Source organism: Bos taurus, chromosome 12 (assembly GCF_002263795.3).
Source record: "Bos taurus isolate L1 Dominette 01449 registration number 42190680 breed Hereford chromosome 12, ARS-UCD2.0, whole genome shotgun sequence".
In the NCBI taxonomy this organism is placed as follows: Eukaryota; Metazoa; Chordata; class Mammalia; order Artiodactyla; family Bovidae; genus Bos; species Bos taurus.
In genome coordinates, this window is record NC_037339.1 from 19,241,044 (window position 1) to 19,255,088 (window position 14,045).

The 14,045-nt window shown below is 35.9% G+C and overlaps 1 protein-coding gene across 2 annotated transcripts in view; it reads right to left on the bottom strand.

Moving 5' to 3' along the window:
* Positions 1 to 523: 523 nt before the first annotated feature.
* Positions 524 to 14,045, bottom strand: part of KPNA3 (karyopherin subunit alpha 3) — a 97,836-nt gene continuing 84,314 nt past the window's right edge. Inside the window, exons 11-17 of one of the 2 annotated variants that reach the window (NM_001192773.3) lie at positions 10,576 to 10,707; positions 9,528 to 9,656; positions 6,296 to 6,400; positions 6,126 to 6,197; positions 5,804 to 5,966; positions 3,797 to 3,891; positions 524 to 3,092 (exon numbers count right to left, since the gene is read on the bottom strand). In NM_001192773.3, coding sequence (NP_001179702.3) covers positions 2,994 to 3,092; positions 3,797 to 3,891; positions 5,804 to 5,966; positions 6,126 to 6,197; positions 6,296 to 6,400; positions 9,528 to 9,656; positions 10,576 to 10,707 — 795 coding nt within the window. In that variant the 3' untranslated portion in view covers positions 524 to 2,993. The remainder of the gene's footprint in view (positions 3,093 to 3,796; positions 3,892 to 5,803; positions 5,967 to 6,125; positions 6,198 to 6,295; positions 6,401 to 9,527; positions 9,657 to 10,575; positions 10,708 to 14,045) is intronic. The other variant, XM_024999948.2, reaches the window with a different exon arrangement.

The window sequence follows — 14,045 nt, forward strand, 5'->3', positions numbered from 1 at the left end:
AGACAAGCCTTAAGTTTCAGCTTTTGTTTCATGAAAGTCACAATTACACAATCATCTGAAATGGCTTTCTGTGAGTTACGGCATTTAAACCAGAGACGCACAGAGAACACCCTGTGCCGACGAGAGCAGAGACTAGAGAGAGGCAGCTACCAGCTGAGGACCACCGAAAGCAGGAAGAGATGAAGATCCTTCCCTCGAGACAGAAAGCCCCAGCCACCACCCTGACTTCTGGCCTCAAGCCTGTGCAACAAGAAGTTTCTATTGTTTCTGTCACTGTCTACAGCAGCTTTGGAAATCAGTGTAGATTTTGGTACTTCTTATGTTACACAATATTCTTAAATCTAGCATTGTTGCTGGTCAACCTAGTTTGCTCTAGTGGAAAGGAGATATTAAAATACAGTGAAAGAGTAATTCATGATTCACCTCCACTGGGGCTAATATTTGGAAAATAATTCCAAATTTAAATTTAACCACATAGAAAACAAAACTAGGAAATTCAGATACTTTCAAAAATAAGTTCTTCGATGTTTTATCATATTTGATAGCAGCTTTTTTATTGGTTACAAAACCTAAGCCCATATACAAAATTAGGAACACATTTAGATGCCTCTTTTGAAAGAACGTTTTAGTCTTTTTTAACTGAGTTTAAAAAAAATAAAAACAATGCAAATTTTCAACACTGTTTTGAAAACGTAAAAGTGCAGCAATATACTTAGTTTCCTTTGTCTATGAAATGGTGCAATTCCAATTCCAAACTGAGAGGTCACAACAAACTGGATCAAGCCAATGCACACGGACGTCTGCACTACTTGATGCTAATGTTCACTTATGTTAGTTTGCACTTAAAACACAAGAGGAAATAGGAGTCGACACAGTAGAGGCCCAATTCAGTCTCAATGTGTGCAAAATTTAAAAGGTAACTGTCAGTAACTATGGGGAGTCCAAGGAAGTAAACTGGAAGGGGTATAATTCACAATATCAAGAAGATTTGGACTTTAAGGGTTTCACCGAAGTTTGTGACCTTAATTAGCTTTGACTTTATTACTCCTACTTTTAGTGAACACCACACAGTTTCAAAAATTTAGCCCATGGTGTCTGAACAGGATGCAGTTACCATATGAAGCTTTAACTCAAAATTTGGATAAAGAAAAAAAGGCACAATGAACTTCAACTCAATTTTATGTGCACAAGAGTTGAAAAGTCTGAGCCACCTTAAAGAGAAATTGATTCTAAAATTTATAAAACCTATAAATAATCAGAGGCCAAACCACTATATTAAAACAGATTCTCTAGCAAGTAAAAATCTTGCATTTTAAACATACGCTTGTATCCACTTTAGATACAAGACAAAACTCACTCTTTAAAGTGGCTCTACCTTGGCAGATACATATATTTGTAATGAATGCACACCTGCTATGTGTTGTTTACCAGTGAAAACACCCCGCTGATTCACAAAGCTCTGATGGCACGTGTCTCATCTTCATCACAGTAAATACACCCCCCTCCCATCGGACAACTAAATTAGTTTAGATTTCCTATCCCTTCACATCAACGCGTTGGGAAATTATACCCAGTAAACAATAGCAACAAAACCATTCCTGTGACAGCACAAACTGTTCAGTTTAAAAATTTTCAAATCCATATTCTTTCGTTAATAACTGGGTCGGACAATTTACCAAAAGCAATGACTTTACACAGTAATACCAGATTTTTCAGAATTACTTGAAGATCACTGCAAATCAGGTTTATGCTAAATAACTGCAGATTACTCCTCTAGGCAGATCCTTGTCTGCATCTTTTTATATGTGAATATGCTTTTAGAGTAGGATCTGAGTAAACTTTCCAATACTCAAAGAATGAAGTTTTATGACACTTCTAATAGTTGCTGGTTTGTTGCCAACCACATTATCAAAAGCACTGGTTACTAAGTAAAAAATATTTTAAGACTAAATTACAGTAAACATGAAAGCTCCACAGTTTAAACCCAATATAAATCAACCATATCCAATTATCAATTTAAAATGAAAAATGTTAACTCCTGAAAGCTGAAAGCAAGATTTTCTTTTTAAATATCACCAATGGGTACTTTAGACCTTTGTGGTTTTTGGTTTCATTTATTTATTTTTTCTTTATGGTCAGGGATTCTTGCTTTCAACTTAAACAGAAGTTCAAGTCCGTAACAGGTTGCAGCTCAGGTAAAATACCATGCACAGCATTTGATTACTTCAAAACAGCAGGAACACACAGGCTGAAGTGAGTGGTCAAATAGGGCTTGCTGTTCTCAAAAATTAGGTATAATGGCGAAAGCGTTACCATCCATAGCTAAAGTCCTTCCTCCAACCCTGGCTTCTGAGGCAGATAATAAACACATCAATTACTGGTAGATGAAGCACAGTTTTTTAAAACTTATCTGTTTAATCAATAACCAAGTTTCTTTTTTTTTAAGTTACTTTTTGTTTGTGTCAGTTCCACCAATGAAAATCATTTGGCTTGTACTTTTAAAATCTATTCTTCCACATAAAGAGTATGAAAATATGTTTGTGGAGGACAATGATGGAGGCTCAGATCAGACTGCACCTCTTTAAAGTCTTCCAACGCGTGTATGTGTCATACCAAAGTGTCTTGATCCACAGCGCACCATTTTCCAAAGGAGTATCAAGTGGGCAGCTGACATGCCACCACTATGGAATATTCTAAAATGGAGATTGCAGATGTCAGCGTGTGGCACCAGGGAACGGGGGAAAATAGGGTAGTCAAGATTGTTAAGGAGAATTCTAAAATAGTTTAGGAAATCATGCATATGCATTTACAGTCCATGTGGATAGTGACTTTCGGCAACTGCAAAGTGACTGAGACATGGCTTGCTTCAGAAGCATCAAAACAAAGAGGCATGTATGTTTTGGAGCCTTCGGTTGCTGTTGCTCTTGTCATTTTGGTGGCCATCTGGTGGTGCTTCGTATTCAATGTGGGATAGATGCTGCACTCAACTGAATTTAAAAATTGAATTCTTTTGTTTGAAGGTTGGCCGTTGGGTCAAAGTTGTAGGTACCTCCTTGGGTTGCTTCAGGAATGAGGCTAGGATCTTCATCAATCTACAAGAATCAAGAAAAAGAATTTTCATTATGTTAAGATACTATACATTACAGTGTAAGCAGAGTTGATTTACTTCTCAGGGAAGAATTCTGTGTGTATGTTTTTATTACCTAAAAATATTTTAAGAAAACCAACAATGCTATTAAGAAATTTAACAACTTAGGGCCTCACTGCTGGCTCAAAGGTAAAGACACCAACTGCCCGCCAATGCAGGGGACATGGGTTCTATCCCTGATGTGGGAATATCCCATCTCTGTGCAGCAACTAAGCCCGTGTGCCACAACTACCGAGCCTGTGCTTTAGAGACCAGGAGCCACAACCACTGAAGCCCACGTGCCCCACAGCCCTGTGCTGTGCAACAAGAGAAGCCACCGCAATGAGAAGCCGTGCACCACCACTAGGGAGTAGCCTGCACAGCAACAAAGACCCAGCACAGACAAGAATAACAAGAGATTCAACAATTTAAAACTGAACATTGAAAAACTGCCCCATTCTTAAGTTCCTGTATCTGTAGATTTATTTTGCCTATTTGAACATACATCATTTCTATAATTACTACTTCTTCCCATTTAACAAATTACAAAAGCAAAGGTGACAGAAATACAGTATCAACTTAGTCACGGAAAATTAATTCTTAGTAAACTTACTTTACGTACAGATTTTAATGTACATGTAGACACACTATACTTTAATATATACTTACATCATCACCAGAGAAATACTGATCTATGATTTCAAATGCTAATTTATATATGTCTTCATTTTCATGTTGCTGTAAAACTTCAATTTTCTCCAAACCTGATAATAATTAAAATAATTAAATACATACTAATAAAGAAACTGTGCTTAAATCATTTAATCATGAAACATCTTAAAGAACTAAAAACACCCTCCCTACCACCCTCCAAAGATGATCGTTCATCTAAAAAACAGATAAAATCCTGAGTTGCTCTGGTTAGAGAACCAGCACCCCACTAATTTCTGCCTCTTTAGAAGCCCTTGAGGTACCCTGTTCCCTGAGGCCGGCAGTTTAAAAATCACCTAAACTCTCCATTTGACAGATATGGGAGTGTGGCACAGATACAAAGGGGTTTGTTTCAGGTTACATGGCGAGTGAGTGACAGGACTAGAATCAAGATCTCCCCCAGCCTAAGATTCCTTTAGTATAATCATACTGCTGCATACAATAATTTTTTTATCTTTTTGTTTTCCAAATGTTACTCAAAGATTGACATAAATAGAAGACAAAACTTTAAATTCAGAAGTGATTTCTTGGGGGAAAAAAAAGAAATAGGGTGCTTATCTCCTATATAGCCACATCAATTTGGGAATATTTTTTCAGAATAGTTAACTGTAGAATGCCTTTATTTATATTCCCAAAATATTTACTCCATATATCAGATGCAACTCCATTAAATCCTCAATACTATTCTTCCTTTAATGTCTTTTTAGCTAAGTTATTTTGAAGTAGTTTCAAAATAACTGCTTTTTAAAATTTTTTATATAATATAGTAACAAACCTAAGTTACTATATAAAAAAATTTAACTTTTTTCTATAGTAACATCCAAACCAGAAAAATGGGAAAATGGGTATCAAAGATAATGTATATAGAGTGCTTTATAAAATCATAAAATGCTAAGTAACTATGTACCCTAATTATAAGTATTTATCTCATAGACAGAAGCAACTATACTGATAAAAAGCTGGAGTAACAATTTTATAGCTCAAACTTTCTGGGTTAAATTGTTCTGAATCAGACTACAATGCTTGTTTCAAATTATTTAAAAAGTAAAACATCTTTAAAAAAAAATTAGTTCCATTAATTTTATTTATTCCTATTTTAATTTTGAATTAATTAAAAAAATTTAATTTATTTAACTGGAGGATAATTACAATACTGTGGTGGTTTCTGCCATACATTGAAATGAATCAGCCATGGGTACATGTGCCCCACCCCCGCCCCCATCCTGAAGCCCCCTTCCCACCTCCCTCCCCACACCACCCCTCTGAGTTCTCCCAGGGCACCGGCTTTGAGTGTCCTGTTTCATGCATTGAACTTGCACTGGTCATCTGTTTCACATATGGTAATATACATGTTTCAATACTGTCTCTCAAATAATCCCACCCTCGCCTTCTCCCACATAGTCCAAGTCTGTTCTTTACATCTGTGTCTCTTTTGCTGCCTTGCATATAGCATCGTCATTACCAGCTTTCTAAATTCTATATATATGCATTAATAAGACATCTTAAAAACAAAATGAAAAGTGAATTAATAGTAGTACAGTATGAAGATCTGGCTTTTAACTATGCTCCTACCACAAACTACTTCTCTGACCATGGACAAGACTCCTTAACATCTCTAGGATATTTTCTTCTTGTTATTAAGAAAACACTTTCTGTCTGAATATTCAGTGATGCTATCACATTTGTTTTCACTTAATCTTATGCAACATGACTTCAAGAGGAGTAACTGTGTTTCCTAAAAAGCACTGTAAAACTCTAAGAAGGTTATGGAGTGACTTTCACAATCAGCTGTGTTCTGGAAAATCTTCCTGGATTACTAACATAGCAAATAAAGAACAGCAACATCCTCAGACGATATTAATAGCAATGTATCCTAGCACTTTTCTTTCAAATTAACTGTCTTTAAAGGAACTAATGTTTCAGAGTTGCACAGCTCAACTGTTTTTCTTTAATCAACCCTCTTACCTCCACATTCTTCTATTATTTCAGCTATTGTGCTTGCTTCATCACCAGCCATTATCAGAATGTTTTTCAGACCATCTAGGACCACCTGAACAACTTGAGAATCTTTTACTGACAATAAATTACAGAATGGTGGTATTACATTCTGTTGTACAAGGTATTCAACCTAGACAACAAAAGAGAAGAGATACTCTTATTTATATAATTACCTCTTCCTCCAAAGGAATACAGGACAGGGCTTATAAACAATCAGAAACTCCTGAACACAAGAGAGTAGTGCACTTCCCAGTATTAACAATCATAAGATTTTTTTTTCCAGACTCACTTGATCTTTTCTGCCACTTATCGTCAAGTTGCTAATAGCCCAAGCAGCTTCCTTTTGTGTTCCAAAGTCCCCCTAAAGATTTAAAAAGAAATGCTGAAATGAATTTTTTGCTCAAAAAGTCTTGGTTATAACATATTAACAGACATAATGAACTCATAACAATGACTGACCTTGGCAAGCTGATGAATAATCATAGGAATTAATCCAGCATCTATTACAGCTTGAACTTGTTGCTGGTTGCCTGCTGTAATGTTGGAAAGGAACCACACTGCTTCCTATAATTAAATAAAATACAAGGCACCTTTATTTGAAAAACTGTATCTTTAATGTGCTTATGCTCTTACTTTAATGTGGTTTACATACACAATAACAAAACCATCTCAGTTACAATAAGGCAAATGCATCTAAAGGTGATTAGGCAATACAGTATCTTCCATTTTAAACCTATTAGGAAACTTTTAAGCAGAATACCTTGGCCCATTTACCTAGCATAACCTTCAATAATACAGATGCTTAGGACTATACCCTAAGCACTGTTTCAGGCAGTGGTGACATGGCAGTGAATAAAACAGACAATAAATCTTTACGCAAGGACCTCACATTTTTGCTTCATGAGCTCCCTCTCAATAGTGATCCCCAACTTTTTTGGCACCAGGGACCAGTTTTGTAGAACACAACTTTCCCACAGACAGGGGTGGCAACTGGGATGATTCAGGGGCATTGTATTTATTGAGCACCACCACCTCAGATCAAGAGGCAATAAATTCTCATAAGGAGTTCACATCCTAGATCTCTCGCATGCACAGTTCACAGCTGGGTACAAGCTCCAAGAATCTAAGGCCACTACTCTTCTGATAGGAGGTGGAGCTCAGACGGTAAGGAAAGCAATGGGGAGCAGCTGTAAATACAGATGAAGCTTTGCTCGCTTGCCCACTGCTCACCTCCTGCTATGCAGCCCCAATTTCAAACAGGCCAGGGACTGGTACTAGTCCTTGGCTCAGAGGCTGGGGATCCCTGCTCTAAAAGACAAATGACAGAAATAAATAGAAGATAGAATTTCCTCATACTTTGTTAAAACTACTTCTAAGAAAGACGAATTGCTTTATTGTAAAAACACTTATTTGCAAAATATATTAGAACTTAAGTCTCTAACTAGTCTAAGAATGATCTATATGACAAATTTTATTGTAACCTTAGAGCTTTATGTCATGAACAAACAGGTTTATTTCTAAGTTTAGTGTTAAAGTACTATCTTCTTCTTCCTCTACAACTGAAAGATTATAGGAGAGCCCCCACGGGCCTAGTAATTACAATTAAGCACTTTCATCACCACAGCCTGGTTCAATCCCTGGTCAGGGAACTCAGATCCCACAAGCCCTGGCACATGGCCTAAATAATAAATAAAGAAAAAGACTGTACACTTTTTTGCCATCCAATTGTGGTGAGATATCAATAACTGGTTAACTGGTGTTTTAGAGTACAAGGGTGTTTCACTACACTATTTTTGCAAATTTCTTGCACATTTGAAAATTTTCAAACTAAAAGGTTGAGGGGGAAAAAAAACCAAGTTGTTAACTTACACCTCCAAAGAACTATGATGTAACCAACACGCAAATAACACAAACACTCAAGGTGGAAAACTTCTGCAACAACTACCTCCTTGCTGAAGCTGAGGAGATATCTATCTATAGAAACCCTTTTCCTTTCCCCTATGATACCTTCACTCAGAGTATATCAGATCCCAGGCCAGAACCTCTCTACCTACTCCTGTCCAGTTTCCTCACTTCTCAGCCTTGCTTCCCATTACAGAATACTAATACATTCAGCTGTAAAAATCACGTATATTTGCCTGGAGTCTAAAAGACTCTGGCTTCTTTCCCTTCATTGGAACAAGTTGAAAGTGAAAGTGTTAGTTACTCAGTCGTGTCCGACTCTGCGATCCCATCGACTGTAGCCCACCAGGCTCCTCTGTCCATGGGATTCTCCAGGCAAGAATCCTGGAATGGGTAGCCATTCTTCAGAAGATCCCTTCTTCAGGGGATCTTCCCGACCCAGGGATCAAACCCAGGTCTTCAGTATTGCAGACAGACTCTTTATCACCTTAGCCACCAGGGAAGCTCATTGGAACAAAAGCACCTACAAAATGTGATTTCTGACTACACACTTTTCTATAAAAATTCAACTATCAAATTTTAGTTAAGGAACTATACAAATAGAAGTTTTGTTAGTCTGAGGAATGGTGGCATTTCAGGCAGATACTACATGTAAATCAAAACAAGCAGGATGGCTACAATAATAATTAAAAAAAGGAATTGGAGGGATTTTCCTCATGGTCCAGGGGCTAAGATTCCCTGCCCTCCCAATGCAGGGGGCCTGGATTTGACCCCTGGTCAGGGAACTAGATTTCACATGCCACAATGAACAATCCCGCATGCTCTAATGAAGACTGAAGATCCCACCTGCTGCAACTAAGACCTGGCATAGTCAAATAAATAAATAAACTATATATATATAAAACAAGACTAGAACCTTCATAACACTGCTTACAGGAATGTAAAATGGTGCAACTGCTATGGAAAGAAGCTTGACGGCTCTTCAACAAGCTAAACATGCAATTACCATATGACTGGACAATTCTACTCATAAAGATATACACGCAAAGGAACTGAAAGCAAGGACTCAAACCAATGTTCACAGCAGTATTATTATTCACAAGAGCCAAAAGGTAGAAACAATCCAAAAGTGTACATCCACAAATGAATGTATAAACAAAATACGGTATATAGGTACAATGCAGTATCTATTCAGCAATAAAAAGGAATGAAGTTTTGATACAAGCTCCAACATGGATGAATGTTGAAAACATGCAATGTGAAATAAGCTAGACAAGAAGACTGAAGTACTTCAGCACATGTTTAACAGTAAGTTTATATCGTAAGCTTAAAATCTTAAAAAAACAAAAACCAAACAGAAAACAATTTTAATGATCCTTTAATTTAGGCACTGTAGTTTTACATTCAGTCTAATTTTGTAGGGAAATTAAATTATGATCTATTTGTTTATAAAAAACACCAGCAAAAGAAAAAGATAATAGCCACCCAATGGAAAATTTCATATGTTCTTTCCACCTAGTGGCTACTAATTTGTTGATCATTGCTACTGCTCAATATACTGAAATAAAAACACTGGTTAAAATGAAAATAATTTTATTCTGTGATGATCATGGCAGCACTTACAGCAGGCAATTAAGAACTGAAAGAAAATAACTGCAGAGGTGATGTGAAATTAACCAGAGTGGTTTGAAGAGAATCACAAATGAAAAGCAATCGAAACAAGAAGGTAGTTAAAAATGAGATATACGAAGAGAAAGAAATGCATTGATGGGGCTGTTCTATGCCTTACCTTATTTATCTTCTCTTTTGGGTGTGATAAGAGGTTTGGGAAGTGTGAGAGGACATCGCAGTTGAGAACAACCTGGGTCTGTTCGTCTGTACCTGTCACTATGTTGCCAACCGCTCTGAGTGCTGCTGTCTGGGTGGGGATAAAATATTTTCCATAAATTTGTTTATGATGAAACTGATTCTATGTTTTTTATAATCCTGAGAAAATGTAAAAATGCAAGCGGTGAATGATTAAAACTTACTGCATACTTACACAAAGCATTTTATAGAACTGAGAAGCAATTCTGAATTTTAAACAACAGTTTTGTGAAAACTGGAATTATATAGGAAAAATTATGTGAAAAATTGTTGGAGAAAAGATTAAAATAAAAAAATGTAAAGGTCCATTTTTTTCATAGCTATTTTTATCTATTAGTAAACTGGCACCACAGAAAGATTTTAATAAAGGCCTGGAATGGGTACAGATTTCTATCTAAAGTCATTTTGGCAGAAGTGGGATGAACAGATCTATCAGTGATGTGATGAGAAATTAGAAAGAGAGAGAAAGGGAAAGAAATGCAGTTATCCAGAGAAAAGAAAATAAACCTTGAACTAAATGAGTGGCTCTAGATATAAGGAGAAGCCAGATGTGAAAGCTATATAGTAAGGACTGACAGGTTTTGAAATGGAGCGGAGACAAGAGGAAGAATACCAAGGTTCCTAGCTTGGACTATGCTGTCCATTAATAGGGGATATATGAAGAGGAGTGGGTTTGTGGGAGAAGACGGTATGTTCATTTTTGCCTGCTTGAAATAATAACAATATTACTGAAGGAGGTTCTTGGCAGTTATGTCTAAGGACTCAAAGACAATTGGCTATATGAGTCTGAAACTCAGCAAAGAATCTGGATGAGATAAAGATTTAGAAATCAACAAAATCAGATTCAGTAAAATAGCAGAAGAAATACTGAAGAAATGTGCATACAGATAGAACTGAAGCCTGACTGTATAAGTTAACTGGTTACAGAAAGTACAAATTTTATACAAGTAAGAAAAATACTTAACACTTACTTGAACTTTCACTTCCTGGTGGCTCAGAAGGGGCACGAGGAACGGCACAACCCCTGAATCAATAACCATCTGTATCTGTTCATTACCTCCATCTGTCAGGTAAGACAGTGCCCAAACAGTGTCCACGAGAATCTGCAGGAAATAAAAAAGAATGGCCACTTAATGTATTTGTTTGAATACTTAAGATACATAACACACTTAGGAGACGGTGACATAAAAAGTAATTAAATTTTGTTTTAGCTTGGTAGCAAAAATATCTGCTAAGCTGATACAAGGTAAAACTTTCTCAATGGCTACCTCAGGTCACTCTTCACAAAAATGAGGCACAGAAGTCCGGGCCAACTTCTACCCCAACTTCCACATCTATATATTAAGTAGATAAAAATAGGCAGAAAAGGAATTCTTCCTGCTCCCACAAACTGAATACCCAATAATCATAAGGAAATACTTCATATACAGAATGAAACCAGTATGCCATGCTGCTTCAAGTCTAGAAGAGCCCCCAAAGATCATTTATCCGTGTTAGTAGTTTTCAAACACGTTTAACAATGTAATTTTTCAGACTATTAAACAGATAAATGACTTGGCATTTTAACTTTAGGGGAAAAAAGTTAATTATTTGCAAATCTCTTGAAAAATGTCCCAGCAGAAGAGCACACAGTATAAACCATACACTACACTCATCTAAGTTTGCAAATAATAAACAAAAACCAGGCTCAGGTTTGTTGACTCATTCAAAGTCAGAGAGCTTATAAGTAGTTTTCCTTGGTGTCTTGACAGAGGAATGTAAGCACAGGTCTGATCTCATGTGAAATCCAGAGATGTTTCCTATTATAAGACATTTGTTGCTCTAAAATAAATACTGCCGTCTCAATTCAAATCTCTCCATGCATCCTTCAAAAAAATATACTATTTAATAAGGGCATGTAAAACCACACATAGCCCACACCTTCAACATTACTAGGAGTCTGAGAATGCTACAAATGTCAAATTACCTGTAAGAAGAGAAAAAAATGAATTCTGTCCTTTGTCTGGACCTCCCGTCTTAAGCTTATGTGAGACTTCAGAGAAGAGGAGAGGGGAGTGAAGAGTTTACAGTAACATATCCTTTGCTACTCCACATTAGTGGGACAGAGACCATGTGGCTCAAAAAAGCCTACAATATTTACTACCAGTTCTTTACAGAAAAATCTGCTGACACCCTTACCAGAGGATGAGCTTCTTTCAACTAAGAAATAAGTGAAGAAATATTTCACTGTAGATCAAAGATGAACACAAATGGGAAGATAAGAGTGGAAGAATACTTTTTAAATGATATATGTTTCAGAAAAATAGAAATATTGCAACTTCAAAAATGAGAGGACAGAAGGTATGCCTGAGAGTTGTATCCATCTACCATCCTACCCCCACAAGGAAGACCTCCTTACTGGAGGGTATGAAAAGATGCTGTGTGGAGCAGAGCTTGTCTACTCCTCAGTCTGGCATTAATAGGTAGCAAGATTTAAATAGAAATCAGAGTCTCATAACAACACCCAAAATGTGGGCTCCAGCTGAAAATAACTCATCATACCAAGAACCAGGATCATTTAAACTGCAAAGGGAAAAGGTGGTCAACAGATGCCAATACTGAGATGACGCAGATGTTGGAACTATCTGACAAGAATTTCAAAGTAACTGTCATAAAAATTCTTTACCAAGCAATTGTGAACACATTAAGTATAGAAAATCTCAGCAAATAAAAAGGAGACATAAGGAAGAACCAAATGGATTTTAAAATTAACAAACTCAATAATCAAAATTTAAAACTCATTGGAAGTAGAAGAGAAAGATAAAAAAAAAATCAACTAACTCAAAGACAGATCAATATAAATCATCCATGGGGGGAAGGGGAAGATGGCAAAGAATGAAGAGAGCTTTAGGAACATGTAGGATGATTAACAAAAGACGTAGAGTTTCAGAAAGAGGTGAAAAAGTATCTGAAGAAATAATGACAGAAAACTTCCCAAACTGGGCAAAAGCCACAAACCCAGATTCAAAAATGGGAGAATGAGGTGAGAGAAAAGTGAAAGTAGAATAAGCCAGTCACTTATTCTATGGGTAAAGACAGGAGTCAAAAAATACCACTGAAACTTGTCAAACCAGATAGTAAAAAAAAAAAAAAAGGGGGGGGGGACTTATAAAAGGTTTAAGTATAAAGGTAACATTGCGAGAAAAACAAACTTTCCTAAATACCAAAAGAAATTTTTAAAAGAGAGAAGAACACTAAGTAGAAAATAAAACACAGAAATTATAACTCAAAGTTTAACAGGACAGAGTTGAAACCAAACATCAACAGGCTTAACTCACCTGCAACAAGAAAAAGATTTTCAAACTGGATCCTAAACAAAACCCAATTCTATACTGTATACAAGAGACACACCTAAGTCATTCAGAAAGGCTAAAAATAAAGGGACAAGCAAAGGCACACCAAGTAAATTATAAGAAAGCTGAGACTACAAGCCTATTAGCTGACCAGTATAATTCATTCTACAAATCATTACAAAGAATAAAAAAGGCTACTTTATAAAGCTAAAAATCCCACCATTTACAATGAAGATATAACTGTTAAAGACATCTATTTACCAAATAACCCTATAAATATCACTATAAAGGTGAAACTAAAAAGATGCAAGAAAAAATAAAAATATACTGATGAAAGACCTTACACTGTTGTCAGTATGAGGTCAAGTAGACAAAAAAATGAGGATACAGATTTTATAAATATATACTGAAATTCAAACCTTGATAATAGATAATATAACATGCAGACAGGGCACAAAAAAATCAGGTTCAAAGTAAACATCAATTACATAAAGCAGAAATACTATAAGATTATTACAAGGCAATAAAATTAGATATTAATAAATATGAAATACTGTATGGAAATTTAAGAGTCTTACTCTTGGATTAAAAAATACAAAAAAATTTTCTAGAATATTATAATGAAAATACCATATATCAGAAGCTACGGGATTTATGTAAAGCAGTGTTCAAAGGCAAGTTCACAGCCTTAAAAATGTATATGACAGAACTTAAAAAGAATGAAAATTGATTTCAAAAAGCTAGAAAAAGAAGAGAGTAAACCAAAAGAAAGCAAAAAGAAACAACAAAAACAATAGTAGAAAGAAATGAAGTAAAGAACAGGAAAAACCACAGATCTAATTAAAACACTGGAATCCTGATTCTTTGACAAAACTTTGAAAAGTCCTTGTTAACTTAATTAGAGAAAGTGGTGGAGGGAGCACAAATGTACAAAATAAGAAATGATGAAGAAAATAACCCTGAAACAGTAAATTAAACCCCTCAAAAAAATCTTACAATTATTCTGCATACTTACATACAAGCAGAGTTGAAAACTGAGAAGAAATGAATAATTTCCTAGGACAACAGCTTACAAAAAACTGACCACAGCAGAGACAAGAGAACTTAAA